At 38.7% G+C, this 16294-nt stretch overlaps 1 protein-coding gene across 6 annotated transcripts in view; it reads right to left on the reverse strand.

Moving 5' to 3' along the window:
- EFR3A (EFR3 homolog A) overlaps positions 1-16294 on the reverse strand; it is a 185572-nt gene that overhangs the window by 26645 nt on the left and 142633 nt on the right. For all 6 annotated transcript variants that reach the window (XM_077809786.1, XM_077809785.1, XM_077809789.1 and 3 more), the window contains 6 exons: positions 12554-12726; positions 11162-11237; positions 8274-8435; positions 6956-7087; positions 6032-6099; positions 5137-5264 (listed from right to left, as the gene is read on the reverse strand). In XM_077809786.1, the coding sequence (XP_077665912.1) occupies positions 5137-5264; positions 6032-6099; positions 6956-7087; positions 8274-8435; positions 11162-11237; positions 12554-12726 (739 nt within the window). The remainder of the gene's footprint in view (positions 1-5136; positions 5265-6031; positions 6100-6955; positions 7088-8273; positions 8436-11161; positions 11238-12553; positions 12727-16294) is intronic.

The raw sequence follows: 16294 nt of genomic DNA on the forward strand, positions 1-16294 counted from the left end.
GAGTGTGAATTCAAAGCGCAGTACCTAGTCCTGAGCAACTCTATGTGGACATTCTTATTCTAGAACAGGAGTGGAGAAACAGTGAAAACACAGTAACATGGATAGGGCTTTGCTGTGGGGATGCTTGCAGCAGGGCTAGGTTAATCCAGGTGCCAAACACCCAGATTAACCGTGCAGTGCAGATACACCCAATTGTAAACCAATAAATTGACATGGTCCTGACTCTGCAGACTGTCTTAAACATTAGCTGTGTCAGATGTGAATTATCTCATTCATCTCAATGGGATGCACATACTGTAACCTAACTAGGATACTTTAAAGGACTATGCTATTTTACTTATGATCTTTTTACCAGAAACACAAAACTAACGTGCTTGCCTTATGAACCCAAACATGCTCTGAAACTTTCCTGTGTACTGAAAGTCCCACCTGCCCTGGATTCAGCTGCAATAACCTTCATCTGCTTCTGACAACTTCTATGTCACAATTATGCATTTTCAATACAAAAACCTGTGGCATAACACAAATTTGGAACAAGGTGAAAATAAATTGAATTTAATATGAAAACAAAACAGGAACTAGCGATTTGATTGTATTTTTCAATAAAAATATCCATTTTAAAATTTGCCACAGTATTTACATTATTGCTGCACTGTAGTGCAGAAGAGGTCTGGCATCTTGCTGCAGCTTCCGTGGAGTACCTGAGATACGATTACGAGGAAGCACTTGGAACAGTTACAAAACTGATATTTATGAAGCTATTAAATCTTTGGGAAAAGAAAAGGAAAGGAAACCACCACATTTTAGAATTCAAAGTCCAAGAATAAAAACAAAGGGAAACCTGATAAAATTACAGCTACAAAACTAGTTACAGCATGAGGACTGAGGCAGCCAAACAGGAGGAAAAGAAATTAAAACTATGCACAACAGAATTTCTCGCTTATTTATCTAAAGGTCTTCTAAAAGCAGTTGTTTGGTGGGGTATGTCCTATCCACACACGATAGCTATGAGGAGGGCAGGCAGACCTATGGTTCAGATTTACCTTTTGATTTGCGTCTGCATTTATGAGGCTTTTTGCCTGATGGAAATAGAGCTAAATTAACAAAACAAGAATGAGAATAAAAAATTATGTTTAAGAATCAGCTATAAAGCAAAAGATACAGAACCCCCCCACAGAAAAAACCCAGAAATTCTACTGCTCGGATAAGAAATATGTTAATAAAACTCTCTCCAATATTGGCATGAAAACAGACAGATAAAAGAGCTTTGGTCTTATCCCACAACACTACTCTTTAGGTTCGAAACACTCACTTCCTCCAGCTTCTTATTTTTATCACCGGAACAGGGCTTTGTAAAGACAATTAAGAAAAGTAATGCACTGAAGAAAAAAGTCAGTAGTTGTTACCACATATTTTCAAAAGCTTCCCTTAGCATTTAAATATTTAAATATTTAAATAAATAAGTAGCTCAATAACTCCCATTAAAGATTTTCCTGTTGGAAATTATTCAGCTAAATCAAAATGTTTCACAGGGACTGTTAGAAGGCTTTTCCTTTACCCTCTTCCCTGGTTCTTGTCAGGCAGATGGAAAGCAGAAGACTAGAAGTCTGAAGCGCAGGCAATGCAATGTTTATCGGGGTTAATTTTCAGCAAGCAAGTGTCCCATAACTCTGACGCCGCAGAGCCTTGTTTCCCAGTATTCCGTCTTCCCCCTCCTCAGTAGGCGTAATTATGCCTCGGGCCCTACCAAATTCCCAGTCCATTTTGGTCAAGTGCACGGTCATAGGATTTTTAAAATCGTAAATTTCAGCTATTTAAATATGAAATTTCACAGTGTTGTAATTGTAGGGGTCCTGACCCAAAAAGGAGGTTTTTTTTGGGGAGGGGGGGTTGCAAGGTTCTTGTACGGAGGGTTGCAGTACTGCTACCCTTACTTCTGTCCTGCTGCAAGCGGCAGCGCTGCCTTCAGAGCTGGGCAGCTGGAGAGCGGTGGCTGCTGGCTCAGAGCCCAGCTGTGAAGGCAGAACCACCATCAGCAGCAGCAGCACAGAAGTAAGGATGGCATGGTATGGTACTGCCACCCTTACTTCTGCGCTGCTGCCTTTAGAGCGGGGCAACTGGCTAACAGCTGCTGCTCTCTGTCTGCCCAGCTTTGAAGGCAGCATCGCTGCCTAGAGCAGCGCAGAAATAAGGGTGGCAATACCACGATCCCTATAAAATAAGCTTGCAACTCCGTTTTGAGTCAAGACCACCAATTTGAGAAATGCTGGTCTTCCATGTGAAATCTGTATATACAGGGTAAAAGCACACAAAAGACCAGATTTCATGGGGAGAGACCAGGTTTCATGGTTCATGACTCGTTTTTCATGGCCATGAATTTGGTAGGTCCCCAATTTTACCTGAAATGCACGCCCACAGTCCCACCCCTTGCAACTTATGATCATGTTCCATTTGGGGGGTTGAGAGTCTGGGGTCTTCATCCCACCCCTTTTGTACCCCATCAGGGGGTGAGGCATGAGGTTGTGCTATGGTCAGAGGCAGGCAGTTCCCTGGTCTTTTAGTGTTTTATCTCCCCCTCCCCCCCGAATCTCCTCTTGCCCCTCACGAATGGTTGCTTGACCTTGTCTTGAGATAAGGAGTTGAGGCAGTCTTCAAGTGTGCGCTCATATATTATACTTCCCCCATGCCCAGTAACACTTCAGTTATTCTTATCGGTTCCCATTACACTAACAAGCCCATCTGGCTTAGACAAAAGCAACATACCCAGTATTTTTGTCACATACTAGTAAGGATCCCCTTGTTCACACATATTAGTAATAATGTATGTGTATCAAAAAAATTAAACAGGCAAGCAAAACCCAAAATACTATTTCAGGCGAAAATACAGGCCTGGATTCTACATTGGCACTAGCACTCCTAAAAGGGACGTACAAACTAGTGAAATTTTTGATGCAAAATTAGCAAAACATTTTGTTTTAACTTTATCGTTTTATTCTATTATAAACTGTAATATACTGGTAATTAAAAGTTGGAATCTCTTGAGAAGATCAAAATGAATTATTTCAGCATATTTGATTTCACAAAAAATTCCAAGATTTCAACTTTTAGTCCCAATTTGAGATGAAATGAAAATTCAAAATCTCAGCATATCTCACAGTACGGGGAATTCCATTTTTCAACCAGCTAATCATATTGCACTTGCAACCCATTCAGATTACTTTTCCGCAAAAAGGAGCATAATCAAATTAAAACACAAAAACATTAAATGAAACTAACTTACGTTCAAGTACATATGAACAACTAATTCAGGCCTAGATGTAGTAAAGTGCTTAAATCCATCCCTATTAAGGAAAGCAGTTAAGCAAGTGCTTTAATCTTCCTGCCTTCATGTGCTTAAATGCCCTTTTTAAATAGGTGTGCTTTTTGAATCACAACCTAATTTAGTAACAATCATTTAACTTTTTACATGGTATCTAAGAAAAAAAAGATCTGCTTTATTTAATGAGCTCATCTGTAACCCAAACATCAGCACCCTTTATGTCAATTTGTGTGAAGATTACTAAACAGAAATTGATTTGTTTCATATAAGAACTTGGACTTTTTGCATGAAATTCAGATCAGGCAAACTCTCTTCATTCCCACCCCAAAGAAATTAAAGGCATAGCTTCTTAAAAGAAAACAACAAATGCTTCTTTTGCTGACACCTGACATTGTCCTTCAATTTTAACGTAAAGGGTTACATTATTCTATCTGGCATCTGAAAAATAGTGAAAAAGGTTAACACCACATGTATAAGGTATTGAAATGTTTCCACATACATAACGGAATTTTCCCCTCTTACTGTGAGATGCAACCTTAGCAGCAGACAGTGCTGAGAGCACCATTTTATGACTCCTGGTGCCTAGTACATCGTTATGGTACCTTAAATGAATTTGCGTTGCCACAGTACTCATGGCACAACCAAGGCACCGTCAACAGTTTTGTTGGGGGACTGGTTCTCATAAGATTAGAGCTTTTGTGGCCTCTGTAACTTGCTTCAGTGTGTACTGTGTCCCCTTCTGTACCTGATCCACATCTCCCAGGTAGGAACATTAAATTTAGGCTGCAAAAGTTTATAATTCATCTTGAGAGGTCCTTGGGGTTAATCCCCCAAATGACCCAGAGGTACAATAGTATAAATCCACAAAATATACATATCAGGCCTTGAAGCAAGAACTCTAGAAAAAAAATTCTTTGCTAAGCAAAAGAATAGGAAAACAAAACACCAAAAACATGATATCACTTTCTCTAGCAACACAACCAGAAAAGTTATTTGCACATAGGGGAGGGTAAAAGCTCCCACAATGCTTCTACATGGAGATATTTTATCAGCAACAGCACAATCCATCTTCCCAGTATTAAAAGGCAACAAAATGTGCTAATTAGAGACAAACATAATAAATATATCTTGTTCATCTCAAAGCACTTTAAGGGACATAAGCCTCATTATTCTCTTCTTACATATACAGAAACTGAGGCAAAGAGGCAATGCATTTTGCCCAAGTTCACCCAGCAGGAATAGAACCCATGTCTACTGAGTTCCAGTCCACTGCTCTATCCATTAGGCCACATTGCCTTTCCTAGTATTTTTGTTATGTGAACCCATGGTCCACTGAGAATTTGACTGAGCCCAGTAACCCAGGCCACATTCAGTCAAAGAGTGAACATTTATGAACCAGGACTGGCGTTCAATTACTTATCTAGTGAACAAGTGAATGTGTATACAGAGAAATTCAACACTGACTTAATACTAAAGCTCAAATTAATTTCAGAAAGTTAGTAATAAGCACTACCATCTCATTTAACAAATAATGAAAATCGAAGTGAGGTCAAAACTTTCCTCTTTGTGGCTTTTTTTTTTTTTTTAAAGGATGCAGAAAATAATTCTAGGAGTTAAAATCCTGTGTTGTATATTGTACAGTACACCATGAACAAACTCTTACTTCTGAGGAAAACAGAAATTATACTACCACAAAATGTTGATGCAAAGTATTCAAGTTACATATAGGTTGGATGTGGGTGACAGATCAGATATGAGGCAAAAATGAATTCTCAGTAGCTGCTGATGTAACATTTATGTAATTGATTACTGCTTACCTGTTACCTGGGGCACATATGGCACTGACAATCTTTCCACACTGTATCCGCTGCCACCTAATGATTCTGCAATCTTGTTTGTCAGGAAAAACAAGTTTTTTTCATGCTTCTCCAAAGATTTGGGAAGACTGTCAAATAATATATATTTAGCAATTAATATTTATTGATACAGATCTATACATGTAATAAAATAAATCAAGATCATACTGGAAGTCAACTACCACCTAAAGAAGAGTCAGTGTTGATGTTCCGACAGAAAGGAACATAGTTAAATTGGTTATTAACTGATATATTCAAAGCTCTAATTTCTCTGTACATTTAAAAAATATTATGAGTCCCCTTAACACAACACACCTAGACGATTTGGAACTTAATCATCACTGTTTATTCTTCATCTAGTCTAGGAATTGCTAAAATATTCTTGGCCTCATTTTGATCCACCAGTTCAAAGTAATTGCAAATGAAATAGATTTTCTAATAAACAGATCAGTTTACATTCAAGAATAACTTTCCCAGTAATCTTTTATGGATTTGAAAAATTATGATGCAGAGAACGATTCTATTATGAAATGTGGGTCTCCGCTTCTGAAGGGTTTAGGATACCATGCTACATTTTAAAGTTACAGAGTACAAATAAAATACCTTATATTACTCAGATGCTATAGCATCAACATGCAACTTACTTCTGACTAACCTTTTAAGAAATTAAAATTGAGATTTCCCATCTTATCTTTAATACTATTTTTTTCTTCCCCAGTTTGTGTATCATTACCCTTTCTGTGCCATTTCTCCATAGATTCAACCTACTCTATGGTGTACAATTGTTTAATCTCGATAAAGAGAACGTTAAAATGCATCTTCATCCATTCTATTATAAATATTTGTATCTACATACATGCGCTTGTCCTTGAAGATGTTTTCAGGTAGAAAATAGGGCGCTTCCACAGTTCGTGTTTCAATGACCTGCAAAACAAGCAAAGTAACGCAAGCGGTCTTGGAGTGAATGAATGAAACTTTTCATTCTTATACTTCCATATTTAATATTTATTTGTGCACACAGAATATTGCATATATTGTATAGCAAACGCCACCACAATGGTACATTACTGGGTTGAACAGGTTAAGATATATTTTCCCCTAAACTAACCAATATCTAAAATAACTGTTTTGTTTATTTTAGACTGTCTGCTAGATTCTCAGTTGGTATAAATCAGTATGGCTTCTCTGCAGGCAATGGAGCTATACGTTTTACACTAGCCAAGGATCTGGCCAATAAATATAAAATTCCAATTATAATGAAAAGTAATGTAGGTTAACAAAATTAAAATGCTACACTAGAAGAGGTGAAAATTAACTGTACAAGCTTGAAGGTAGTATGCAATTCCCATTGAGCTGACAGAGATTGCACTGTAGTAGTATTAACAGGCACAGATGTATTATGGACATTAGTTCTTACTATACAGAGTCTCTGGAGAGAGAGCTGAATATCATCTTACAGTGGGTCCAGCTTCATATTCCCAAGATTCTGCAGTAAGAAATGCAGCCACTAATACATCTACTAGAGAGGCCATTGCAACAGATATGATAACACAAATTATGCAAAAAGAAGGGTGTGCTCAGAAGGCGAAAGTGTTACAATAATGACAGAATCTCTACATATTCTACCTATTACATGTAGTCTTTCTAAGCTTTAAATCAGCGAGCATGTTGCTATGCTAAAAAAATACTAAAAAGAAAAGAAACATTTAGCAAAAGTTATTTAATTGTTGTAGCGTAGGAAATGCCATGCTAAATATCAAAGCCACTGATTTTATACTACCTTGCTGACATGCTGGCAAAAGGCAGGGACTGCAATCATCTGACTTAGAAAGTTGAGGTAGGCTGCAACCAATGCCTTGACACCACAGCGGTTGAACATTGGCAAGTTATCCTCATTAATGATGGCGATGTCCTATAATAAAAAGGAAAACATCAGGTGGCCCAACATTTACAAGTTATTCTGAATTTACATGAATATTTCATAATCAGCGTCTTAACATTCTTGAAGTAGGTAAGCAATAGCCTCATTCTATAGCTGGGAACAACTAACATAAGGGAATGTAAGGACCCCGTTACCCCATGAGTATGGCAGAGCAAAGCCCAGGGACCCATTTCAACTCTATCCCCATAGGATATGAATAACTCTACTGAAATGGAGAAGAGTGTCTTTTGACATCTAGTCCTGTGTCTTCCCCATACGACCCCTTCCCATCCTAAATATAACATTTCCAGGGAATTAGAATGTTATTTAAAAACATAAATTTCACTTAAAAACAGACGAAATATTGCATGAGTCACAGGCAAAACATATCAAAACCATACATAATAGCTCCTTAATCTTCACCACCTCTCTGGAGGTAAGTGGTTAACTGTTAGAAAGGTGAAGTGACTTGCTTAGGACCACATAATGAATCACTGGAAAAGCCAGAATTAGAGCTCAGGATTTATTTCTATCCAGATTCTTCTACTGCTCCAATAACCATGGTATCTAAACTATTGAATCCATACCCCTGTTCATTCTTCTAAATGCCTTCCTGCCGCATTTAGCAACCTTTTAGTAAAGTCTTATTTCATTTAATAAAAGAGACCCGACAAAATTTTAGCAATTTGAAAAACAGGCCATTTATTTAGTTGCCTGTTTTTCAAAGATGCTGGGAAGCTGCTGGTATTCATGCCACATATTTAAATTTCTACCTTGAAAATCTTGGTTCCTGTTTCTGAATATATGCAAAAACCCAGCCCAAATTAAAATCATCTCAATACTCAGCTTTTCATATTCATTTATATTTACTTATAGAGTGACTGGATTTATGGTTTATTAGAACAATCTGTAACTCACTAATCTCCTTTGTCCTGTGACTGGAGAGGTGTTAACTGGTCACTACACTTTGAATGGTCTCTTGCAACATGTGTTAACTACTTATGTAAACCAAGCTGTTCCAGCTTGCATTTACTGGAGACACTCTGGCTGCCTTTCCCAGACCTGAAGAAGAGTTCTGTGTAAACTTGCTTCTTTCACCAACAGAAGTTGGTCCAATAAAAGATATCCATAAATATACCATTAACGGATTAACCCAAATATCATTCCTGAAGCTTACCTGCAAAGCAATGGCCAATCGAATGAGGTCAATAACCACTTCTTCATTGGCTAGTTCGATTGTTATAAGAGCTAGAGAAGTGTAGAGCAGCTCAAAATTCTTTTGGACATTATCTTCTTCTTTACAGCCTAAGTAGATGTGTCTGTACAACTGCTGGCCATGCTATAAAGTGCAGAAAAGGGACATTCAATACTGAAAAGATACTGTCAATAAAGATTATTTTAAAATACACCAAAACAGGTTATTAAACAAAAGAGCACTACCTTTCTACCTTGAGTGCAATTTTAGAGTAATATGCCATTTTATGTGAACACACTTTTGAGTCTTACATAAATAGTTTAAAAGACAAAAGTCATACACAACATTATACAAGAATCATATATGTCCTCTGCCAGGTTTTATATTGACATGAAGTATTCACGAAAACGAACATTTACATCAGTTTATGGAAATGCGGGGAGGGAACAGAATGAAAAAATAGATCTTCGGTAAAATTTTGAAACACGCCTAAGTGACTAACAAGCCCAAGCCCCATTTTCAAAAGTAAGTAAGGCACTTAAGGAGCTTAAATCCCATTGACTTTCAGTGAGAATTAGGCTCCCAATTGCCTGTCTCTTTTGAAAATAACACATTGACACATTTGAAAATCATACTTTTTACCCTTTTGAAGAGCAAACCAAATCACAGTAACATTACAATGAAGGAGTCTATAATTATCAATCTATACTTTCAAGAAATGTCCTAAGCATCAGCCAAATCTATTCTTTAAAGAAATTATTATTTCAAGGCAAAGAATGAACGTATAGTAAGAATGATCTAGAAAGGCCATTGCTTATGCAACTGTCTGCTCACGGTTTTTTCCTTTTCTATGGAATGCCCTGACATGCCCTTGCAGGTGATAAACAAATGTATAGGTAGCAGAGGTATTAACATCATTTGACATCAGTTAGCATATAAATTTAAAATAAAGGTTTAAAATTACAGGGATCCGGATGGATTCAGTCCTTTGTTCTACAAATGGCAGCTTACTATTTCAAAGCTGCTGCAACCTAATTGAGCCTGATATTTCTAAGTAGCAAATATGTGTATCTCAACAACTGCAATGCTAGTTAGAAAAACTTCTGTTAGAAAATTATTTCCTACACCACTGCTAGCAGACATTACTAGTTTTATGTTTCTCAATGGGAGTACTGCATATAAGTGTTTGACCAGCAAATTATTTCTCTATACTAGGGTCTGCATCCTTATTTCAGAAGCTAATACTCCTAAACGAAACTGAATTTTAAGATCTTGTGTCCAATAATGCATGTGGATCAAAAATCTAAAGATTATGAAGATTTCTTTAAATATGTTTAGGATTTTTTTCTTTATTTTTTCCATAGGTCATTCACCCTCTCAGACTAGATACGGCAACAAAGATATTACACATCTATAGCCAGAGACTGTGACATTAGATATAAAATTATGACTGATCCTGCAGTGAAGGTATAATGAGAAGCAAGTTTGATAGGGAGAAGTTATTTAAACAAACAAGCATAACTCCTTTAATAACAAGAGAAATTGAAAAGATACCACAATACACCGCTTTTCACAAATCAATTTTGAATGTGTTGCCCGATTCTTTACTGGTTATTGATTATTATTGATTTCCAATTAAGTACCAATTAAAAGAGCTGGCTGGGGATTGTAGGGTTCTAATTCCAGAATCGGGCACAACAGAATCGAGCTCATCAAGTTTACTATCTGGTTGGGAACCCAGATGTGCACAATGATGACATCTACACTGAGAGCAATGCAAAGCTTTAATCACTTTTATTAGCATAATTAGTAAAGACACAATGGCTCCAAACCACAAACATTAGCAAAAATACAGAGTTAAGGTAACATCTTGTACCATTCCTGACATATACTAACACCCCTTCCTGGGGACCTGGTGGAAAGAGATAAAAGTCCTGCTCTGCCCCGGCATGCCAAACGAGTCCAGTGGGCCGAATGCTCCTTACTTGGTGGTCTGGCCTCTTATATGGCCATGGGACTATCATGAACATTCAGACAAATGCCCAGCCTTCCTTGTCCCTATCTAACTTCCTCACCATAATAATGTTGGTGTGTCCTTATCCTATAAGTTAGTATATTAATGATTTTAGCTCATCATCATATACGTCAATTTGTTGCCAAGGCAAGCTTGTGGTTAAGCATCTGCCAACGTTTCTATCCTGAAATATCCAAGCCTAGTACCACAGTTAAATGTTCCTGTGGGGTTACCAAGTACCATTTTGTACAAACTCTTCCCCTTAAGCATACTATGCCCAGTTCCCCAAAACTTGGGGTGACTGTTAGGACACTTATCTATGCTAAAGTTCATAGGCCTCAAAGTCTTACGCTAACTGTTTAAGCTAATGCCTTACAGGATACAGCCTGAAGGTTCCTTGTGTTATTGATAAGTGAAGTAAAATGCTAACGCTAGCCCTATGGGCTACAAATGTTGTCTTTAAAAAAAAAATAAATCGCTGAGGATTAGATCTGTATTGGAGGACCTTACTGAAGTTACTGGTACTCCACATGACTCTGGGTGTATGGAACTTACTTCAGGATCATGGCTTAAAGTCGTTAAAGCCCTGATTCTGCGAAGTACCTAACTTCATGCATGCGAGTATTCCCACAGAATGAGAGATTAAGCTGTAAATTCTTCAGCGCACAGAACTGTCTCGGAAATGATTCAGTACCTTGCTTTTAAGGTGCTATAAATTAAAAAAAATTATAAAAGAATTTTATATTGAGATTTTTTTATTTGATGTGAAAATGTTGCAGCAAAGAAAGACGAGTTAATGATTCAGTTACTTTACATGCTACTTCAAAGGAAAAAGATAACTGTTTCATGCTATTACCTTCTTCATGAAGCTCACGTCTTGCCTTGAAATTTTGTCTCGTTTTATCTTTAGATCAGAAACGTCTGGTATTATTCTACAAAGGCAACAAGTATGTCATTTTAATAAAATAACTTATTTATAATTTGTTAAGGGAAGTTGTATGGGGAAAAACAGGCTGTGTAATATATCCCATGCATCGCTAAAGACTAGGGACCGAATGGCTAGGCAGCAGTTCTGCAGAAAAGGACCTAGGGGTTACAGTGGACGAGAAGCTGGATATAAGTCAATAGTGTGCCCTTGTTGCCAAGAAGGCCAATGGCATTTTGGGATGTATATGTAGGGGCATTGCCAGCAGACTGAGCAACGTGATCGTTCCCCTCTATTTGACACTGGTGAGGCCTCATCTGGAGTACTGTGTCCAGTTTTGGGTCCCACACTACAAGAAGGATGTGGAAAAATTGGAAAGAGTCCAGCGGAGGGCAACAAAAATGAGTAGGGGACTGGAACACATGACTTACGAGGAGAGGCTGAGGGAACTGGGATTGTTTAGTCTGCGGAAAAGAAGAATGAGGGTGGATTTGATAGCTGCTTTCAACTACCTGAAAGGGGGTTCCAAAGAGAATGGACCTAGACTGTTCTCAGTGGTAGCTGATGACAGAACAAAGAGTAATGGTCTCAAGTTGCAGTGGGGGAGGTTTAGGTTGGATATTAGGAAAAACTTTTTCACTAGGAGGGTAGTGAAACACTGGAATGTGTTACTTAGGGAGGTGGTGGAATCTCCTTCCTTAGAAGTTTTTAAGGTCAGGCTTGACAAAGTCCTGGCTGGGATGATTTAGTTGGGGGTTGGACTAGATGACCTCCTGAGGTCCCTACAAACCCTGATATTCTAGGATTCTATGATATGAGCTATTCAAAACATTCTTGCAATTTCCATTTTAATTATACCCATGTTTAACAATCACATTCAATTTTCAGTTTTAAAGGAAGGAAACAAAAGTAATTATGACGCAAACACAGAAGGTTGCATTTTACAGAGCAAAAAACCTATCTTCTACAAAGCAAAAATACAATTAAAAACTTAATTAAACCAACAACTATTGAGAACCTCCATTTAATAAATAATATATTAGGGCTTGGACAGAACCATCTCTGTCCTTCAATCAATATAACTGTTTTCCAGTTTTGTTATGGCAAGGTGGACTACAGTGTTACTAAAATGCATAGTAAATAATAAGACATGGGAAGCTGTGTATTTAAGGAACCATATCTAACAACTTAAAGCTTGGGAAAATAGTGCATTAAAATGTTTGTGCTTTGAAAAATATAATTAACTACATGCATTACTTTAGCATTTGGATATTAAACTAGAAACAATTACTATAACTGAAGCTATTAAGACCAGAACACTACCTTATTCCTCTAAGTTTTGCTCTGTTGTCATGCCGATCAATAAGATTATGCAATATTTCCAAGACCAGCTGTCTTAGTTCAGAGTCTTCCATGAGTGAAGGAGACAATAAAGGATCAAGAAATGGGGCAGGAAGAGCAGCAGCAATAGTCTTTGCATTATATCCTGAAGTCACCTGTTCATTGTTCAAGAGAACATAAGCAGTATCATTGTAAACTATTATTACATTACTAGATAAGAATAATTCTCAACTCCCACTCCATTTCTGAGTGAGCAGATTTTTTTCAAGTGTTTGGGGGGGGATAGGTTCATTTGTAAATGCAATTAACTTGGAATTTCCTGAGTTGACTGCTTATTCATGCATCCTTAATATTATCTTAAGAGGATTTTTTTAAAAAAAACTAGGATTTCTGGGTCTCCCTCTCCCATAAAAAGAAAAATATTTCTTAAGCTGGATATTACAGGAATGCCCTATCCCATGAAAGATGTGCACTGAATGAGGCAACAGTTTGTGCAAAGGTCTGCCTCTTTTAGGGTCTGATCCAATTCTCACTAAAGTCAATGGAAAGATTCCCCATTGACTAATTGTCTTTGGCTCATGACCTCAAAACTCTTATCGTACAATTGTATTCATGTGGGCAGATCCCTCAGCCTGTGTGAAAGCAGTTCCAGAATCAGCATCTACATGTTATATTTCAAGCTCCTGGACACAATATGAGATTCGATTATAAAAATAGTGAAAAAACATGCTCCAGGTACAGAAGGTTTTTAATTATTCAATCTAAAGAATGAGGTTAGGGGCCCTGCCTCATTCCATTTGTCCCTTAACAGCTGAACCACGTATGCAACAAGCTCTCCCTTGTAGACTTATCTAGCATGCCCAGCCACATGTGCGGATGCAATACAGCCTTTCTTTGCTTATAAAATTGGTAAAAAAAGAACACATTCATATTGCAAGTGTTGCATATACAAAACGTGCTACTTTCAAACCCTATAACTTGACCAGTTTTAAAATAAATGGTGAAACTTTCCCCCCCACTCTGTGTAGTCAAACAGCTGAATTTTTTTTTTTTTTAAAAGGTATTTTGGGCAGACACCAGACCCAGAAAATTTCAGCCCAGAAATATATTAGCAAATTAAAACAAGATAGTTTTAATGAAAATACATAGCTAACTTCAAAGCAGACAAAAATATATAAAAAACAAACCAAACAAAAACGTCTTCATTGAACATCCCATTTAAAAAAAATTAAGAATTGCGAAGTTTCATTTTTACTAGTTTGACAGCCCTGGAGACTGGTGTCCTAATTATCCTCAGAACAGGTGCATGTGTGCATTTTATTGCCAACATGACTCAGTCTAAAGGTGGAGAGCCCAATTCTCAGATTAGCTTGTAAATCAGTATAAAGCCTTCTCAAACTGCAGTCGTTCTACTGAGTCAGCCAACAAAGGAGCTAATTATACAGTGTATGTGCTCCTTATAGCATTGTCAGAGTTAGGAACCAGAGTGGGCAGTAAACTTTTCCCACAGTGCAACACATTTGTAGAGCTAGAGTATCGACACTGGGGTGGGTGGGTGATGGGGGTGCTAGGCACCCTGGGACAGGGTTACTTTGACTCAGGTCTGTGCATTGCAGTGTGGACGCAAGAGCCCTAGGTTCGAGCATGACTGAGAAAATCCTATACCCAGTGTAGACACTCAAGCCCAGAGTTCCCTGACATGGGTCAGCTGACTCGAGTCCTGCTAACCCTAAGCTTCCATTGCTGTGTAGTAGACATATCCTAGGTGCTTAAATGGTAGGTGAGCTCCTTTGAAAATCCATCCTCACAGGATCCAAACTCCAACACTTCACAGATCCAACATGCAACCAGACTGTGGATGCACCAATCATGCAAAGTGACTCAATGACTGGGAGCTGCAGGTGGGAGACTCAGTTTTTGGGCAAGGAGACTGGGAGCTGGGGGAAGAGGTGTAGATTGGAACTGGCTGGACAAGGAGACTGAGAACAAGAGTTTGTGGGGTGAGGAGAGAACAGGGTGGGGGATGGATCTGACAATGACCCAGGATGTGGAGGGCAGAATAGGGTATGGCTAGCAAAGAGATTTTGACAAGGAGCCAGAAAGGGAGACTGGGACAAGGAGCTGGGGAGCAAGAAGGAGACTGATATTAGACAAGGAACACGTGGAGGGAAAAACTGGACAAGGCGAGTGGGAGGGTGAGACAGATTTAGACAAGGAAATAAAAGGGGAGATTAGAACTGGCTGGGCAAGGAGACTGGTGCTGGGATGAGAAGTCTCATGACTAGAGATTGGGACGAGGAGTCAGTAGAAGGGAGGAAACAAGACTGGAATAGTTTGGAGAGGATGGGGGTAAAAGTGGTTAAACTTGGGGTGGGGGGGAAATGGGCGCTGGATCGCATTCGCCTCCAGAGTCTCAGCCCCTCAGCCACCCAACCCCAATTTCATGAGCATTCATGGCCTGCCATACAATTTCTATACCCAGATGTGATTCTCAGGCTAAAAAGTTTGCCCACCCCTGATCTAAAGGTTCCAACCCAGCTGATGAACCAGAAGGGTGTCAATATGATGCCACATCTGGAATTTCCCCTTCCTCATTTGTTTTTTAAAAAGGTTTGAGACATACTAAGAACATATATTTGCTCACTGGATTGATTCTCAATGACCAATTTTGAATTAATTTTCAACTGAATCTCTTTTCTCATTTGTTCAATTAAATAAATCCCATAGACGATACACAGACTATAAAATGGTAGAATTAACTAAGTTTTTCTGGGGTTACAGATATGTAGGCTTTTTAGTGTATGCATACCTATTATTAAGGCTAAGATTTTTGTCACGGATATTTTTAGTCAGTCATGGACAATAAAGAAAAATTCACGGAAGCCTATGACTAGTCCCTGACTGACTGAAAACAGCCATGGGGAACTGCTGACTGTCCACAACGCACTCCCTAGCTGGGCAGCAAGGTACCCCCTATCACCGCTGGCAGCTTGGAGCTGCAGAATACGTGGCACCGCCGTCTTGGAGCTGCGGGGTACCCCCTGCTGCTGCTGGAGCCCAGGATTCCCCGCAGCTCCCAGTCATCGTGGGCAGTGGGGGGACCCTGCAGCTCCCAGCCACCACAGCCGAAGTCACGGAGGTCTCTGGAAGTCATGGATTCCGTGACTTCCGTGACAAAATCGGAGCCTTACCTATTGTATAGCAACCTATTATAAACCACAATCTAAGTCACTCTACAAACTTTTTGCCTCTTCTACCAGTGATGAGTTATTAAAACCAACTGAAACTCATAAGATGTTTCCTAGAGCCCCAGGGCATTTGGTAAATTTCATATTTAAGTGTAATTTGAATGGCTGAAGAAACTTTAAAGTTTAAAAGAGTGTATTTGTGAAAAATCAGTATTTCTAATTATGCCTTTTAAGAAGATGAGGAAGGCTTGGGAGGTGAGGCACTAACTGAGTAATGGTGCCTGAAGTGCTTTGCCATTTTAAGCCATAATGCCTCCTGAGGCACTGGGAGCTTAATAAGCGCCCACTGCTACACCATAGAAGGGTATAGAAATTACAGCTCTCGTAGTGGTGGAGAGGGAAAAATATTTCCCTTAGAGGTTCCTAGCACTGCTGGCAGAACTAGCTACTTCAACTCCCTGGCATTCTTTGGGCCTGCAGCCCCAATTATGACAGACATTCTCTGAACTACTCTGTGGGAATGGAGGATTAACTC

Source organism: Eretmochelys imbricata, chromosome 2, assembly GCF_965152235.1.
Source record: "Eretmochelys imbricata isolate rEreImb1 chromosome 2, rEreImb1.hap1, whole genome shotgun sequence".
Lineage (NCBI taxonomy): Eukaryota > Metazoa > Chordata > Testudines > Cheloniidae > Eretmochelys > Eretmochelys imbricata.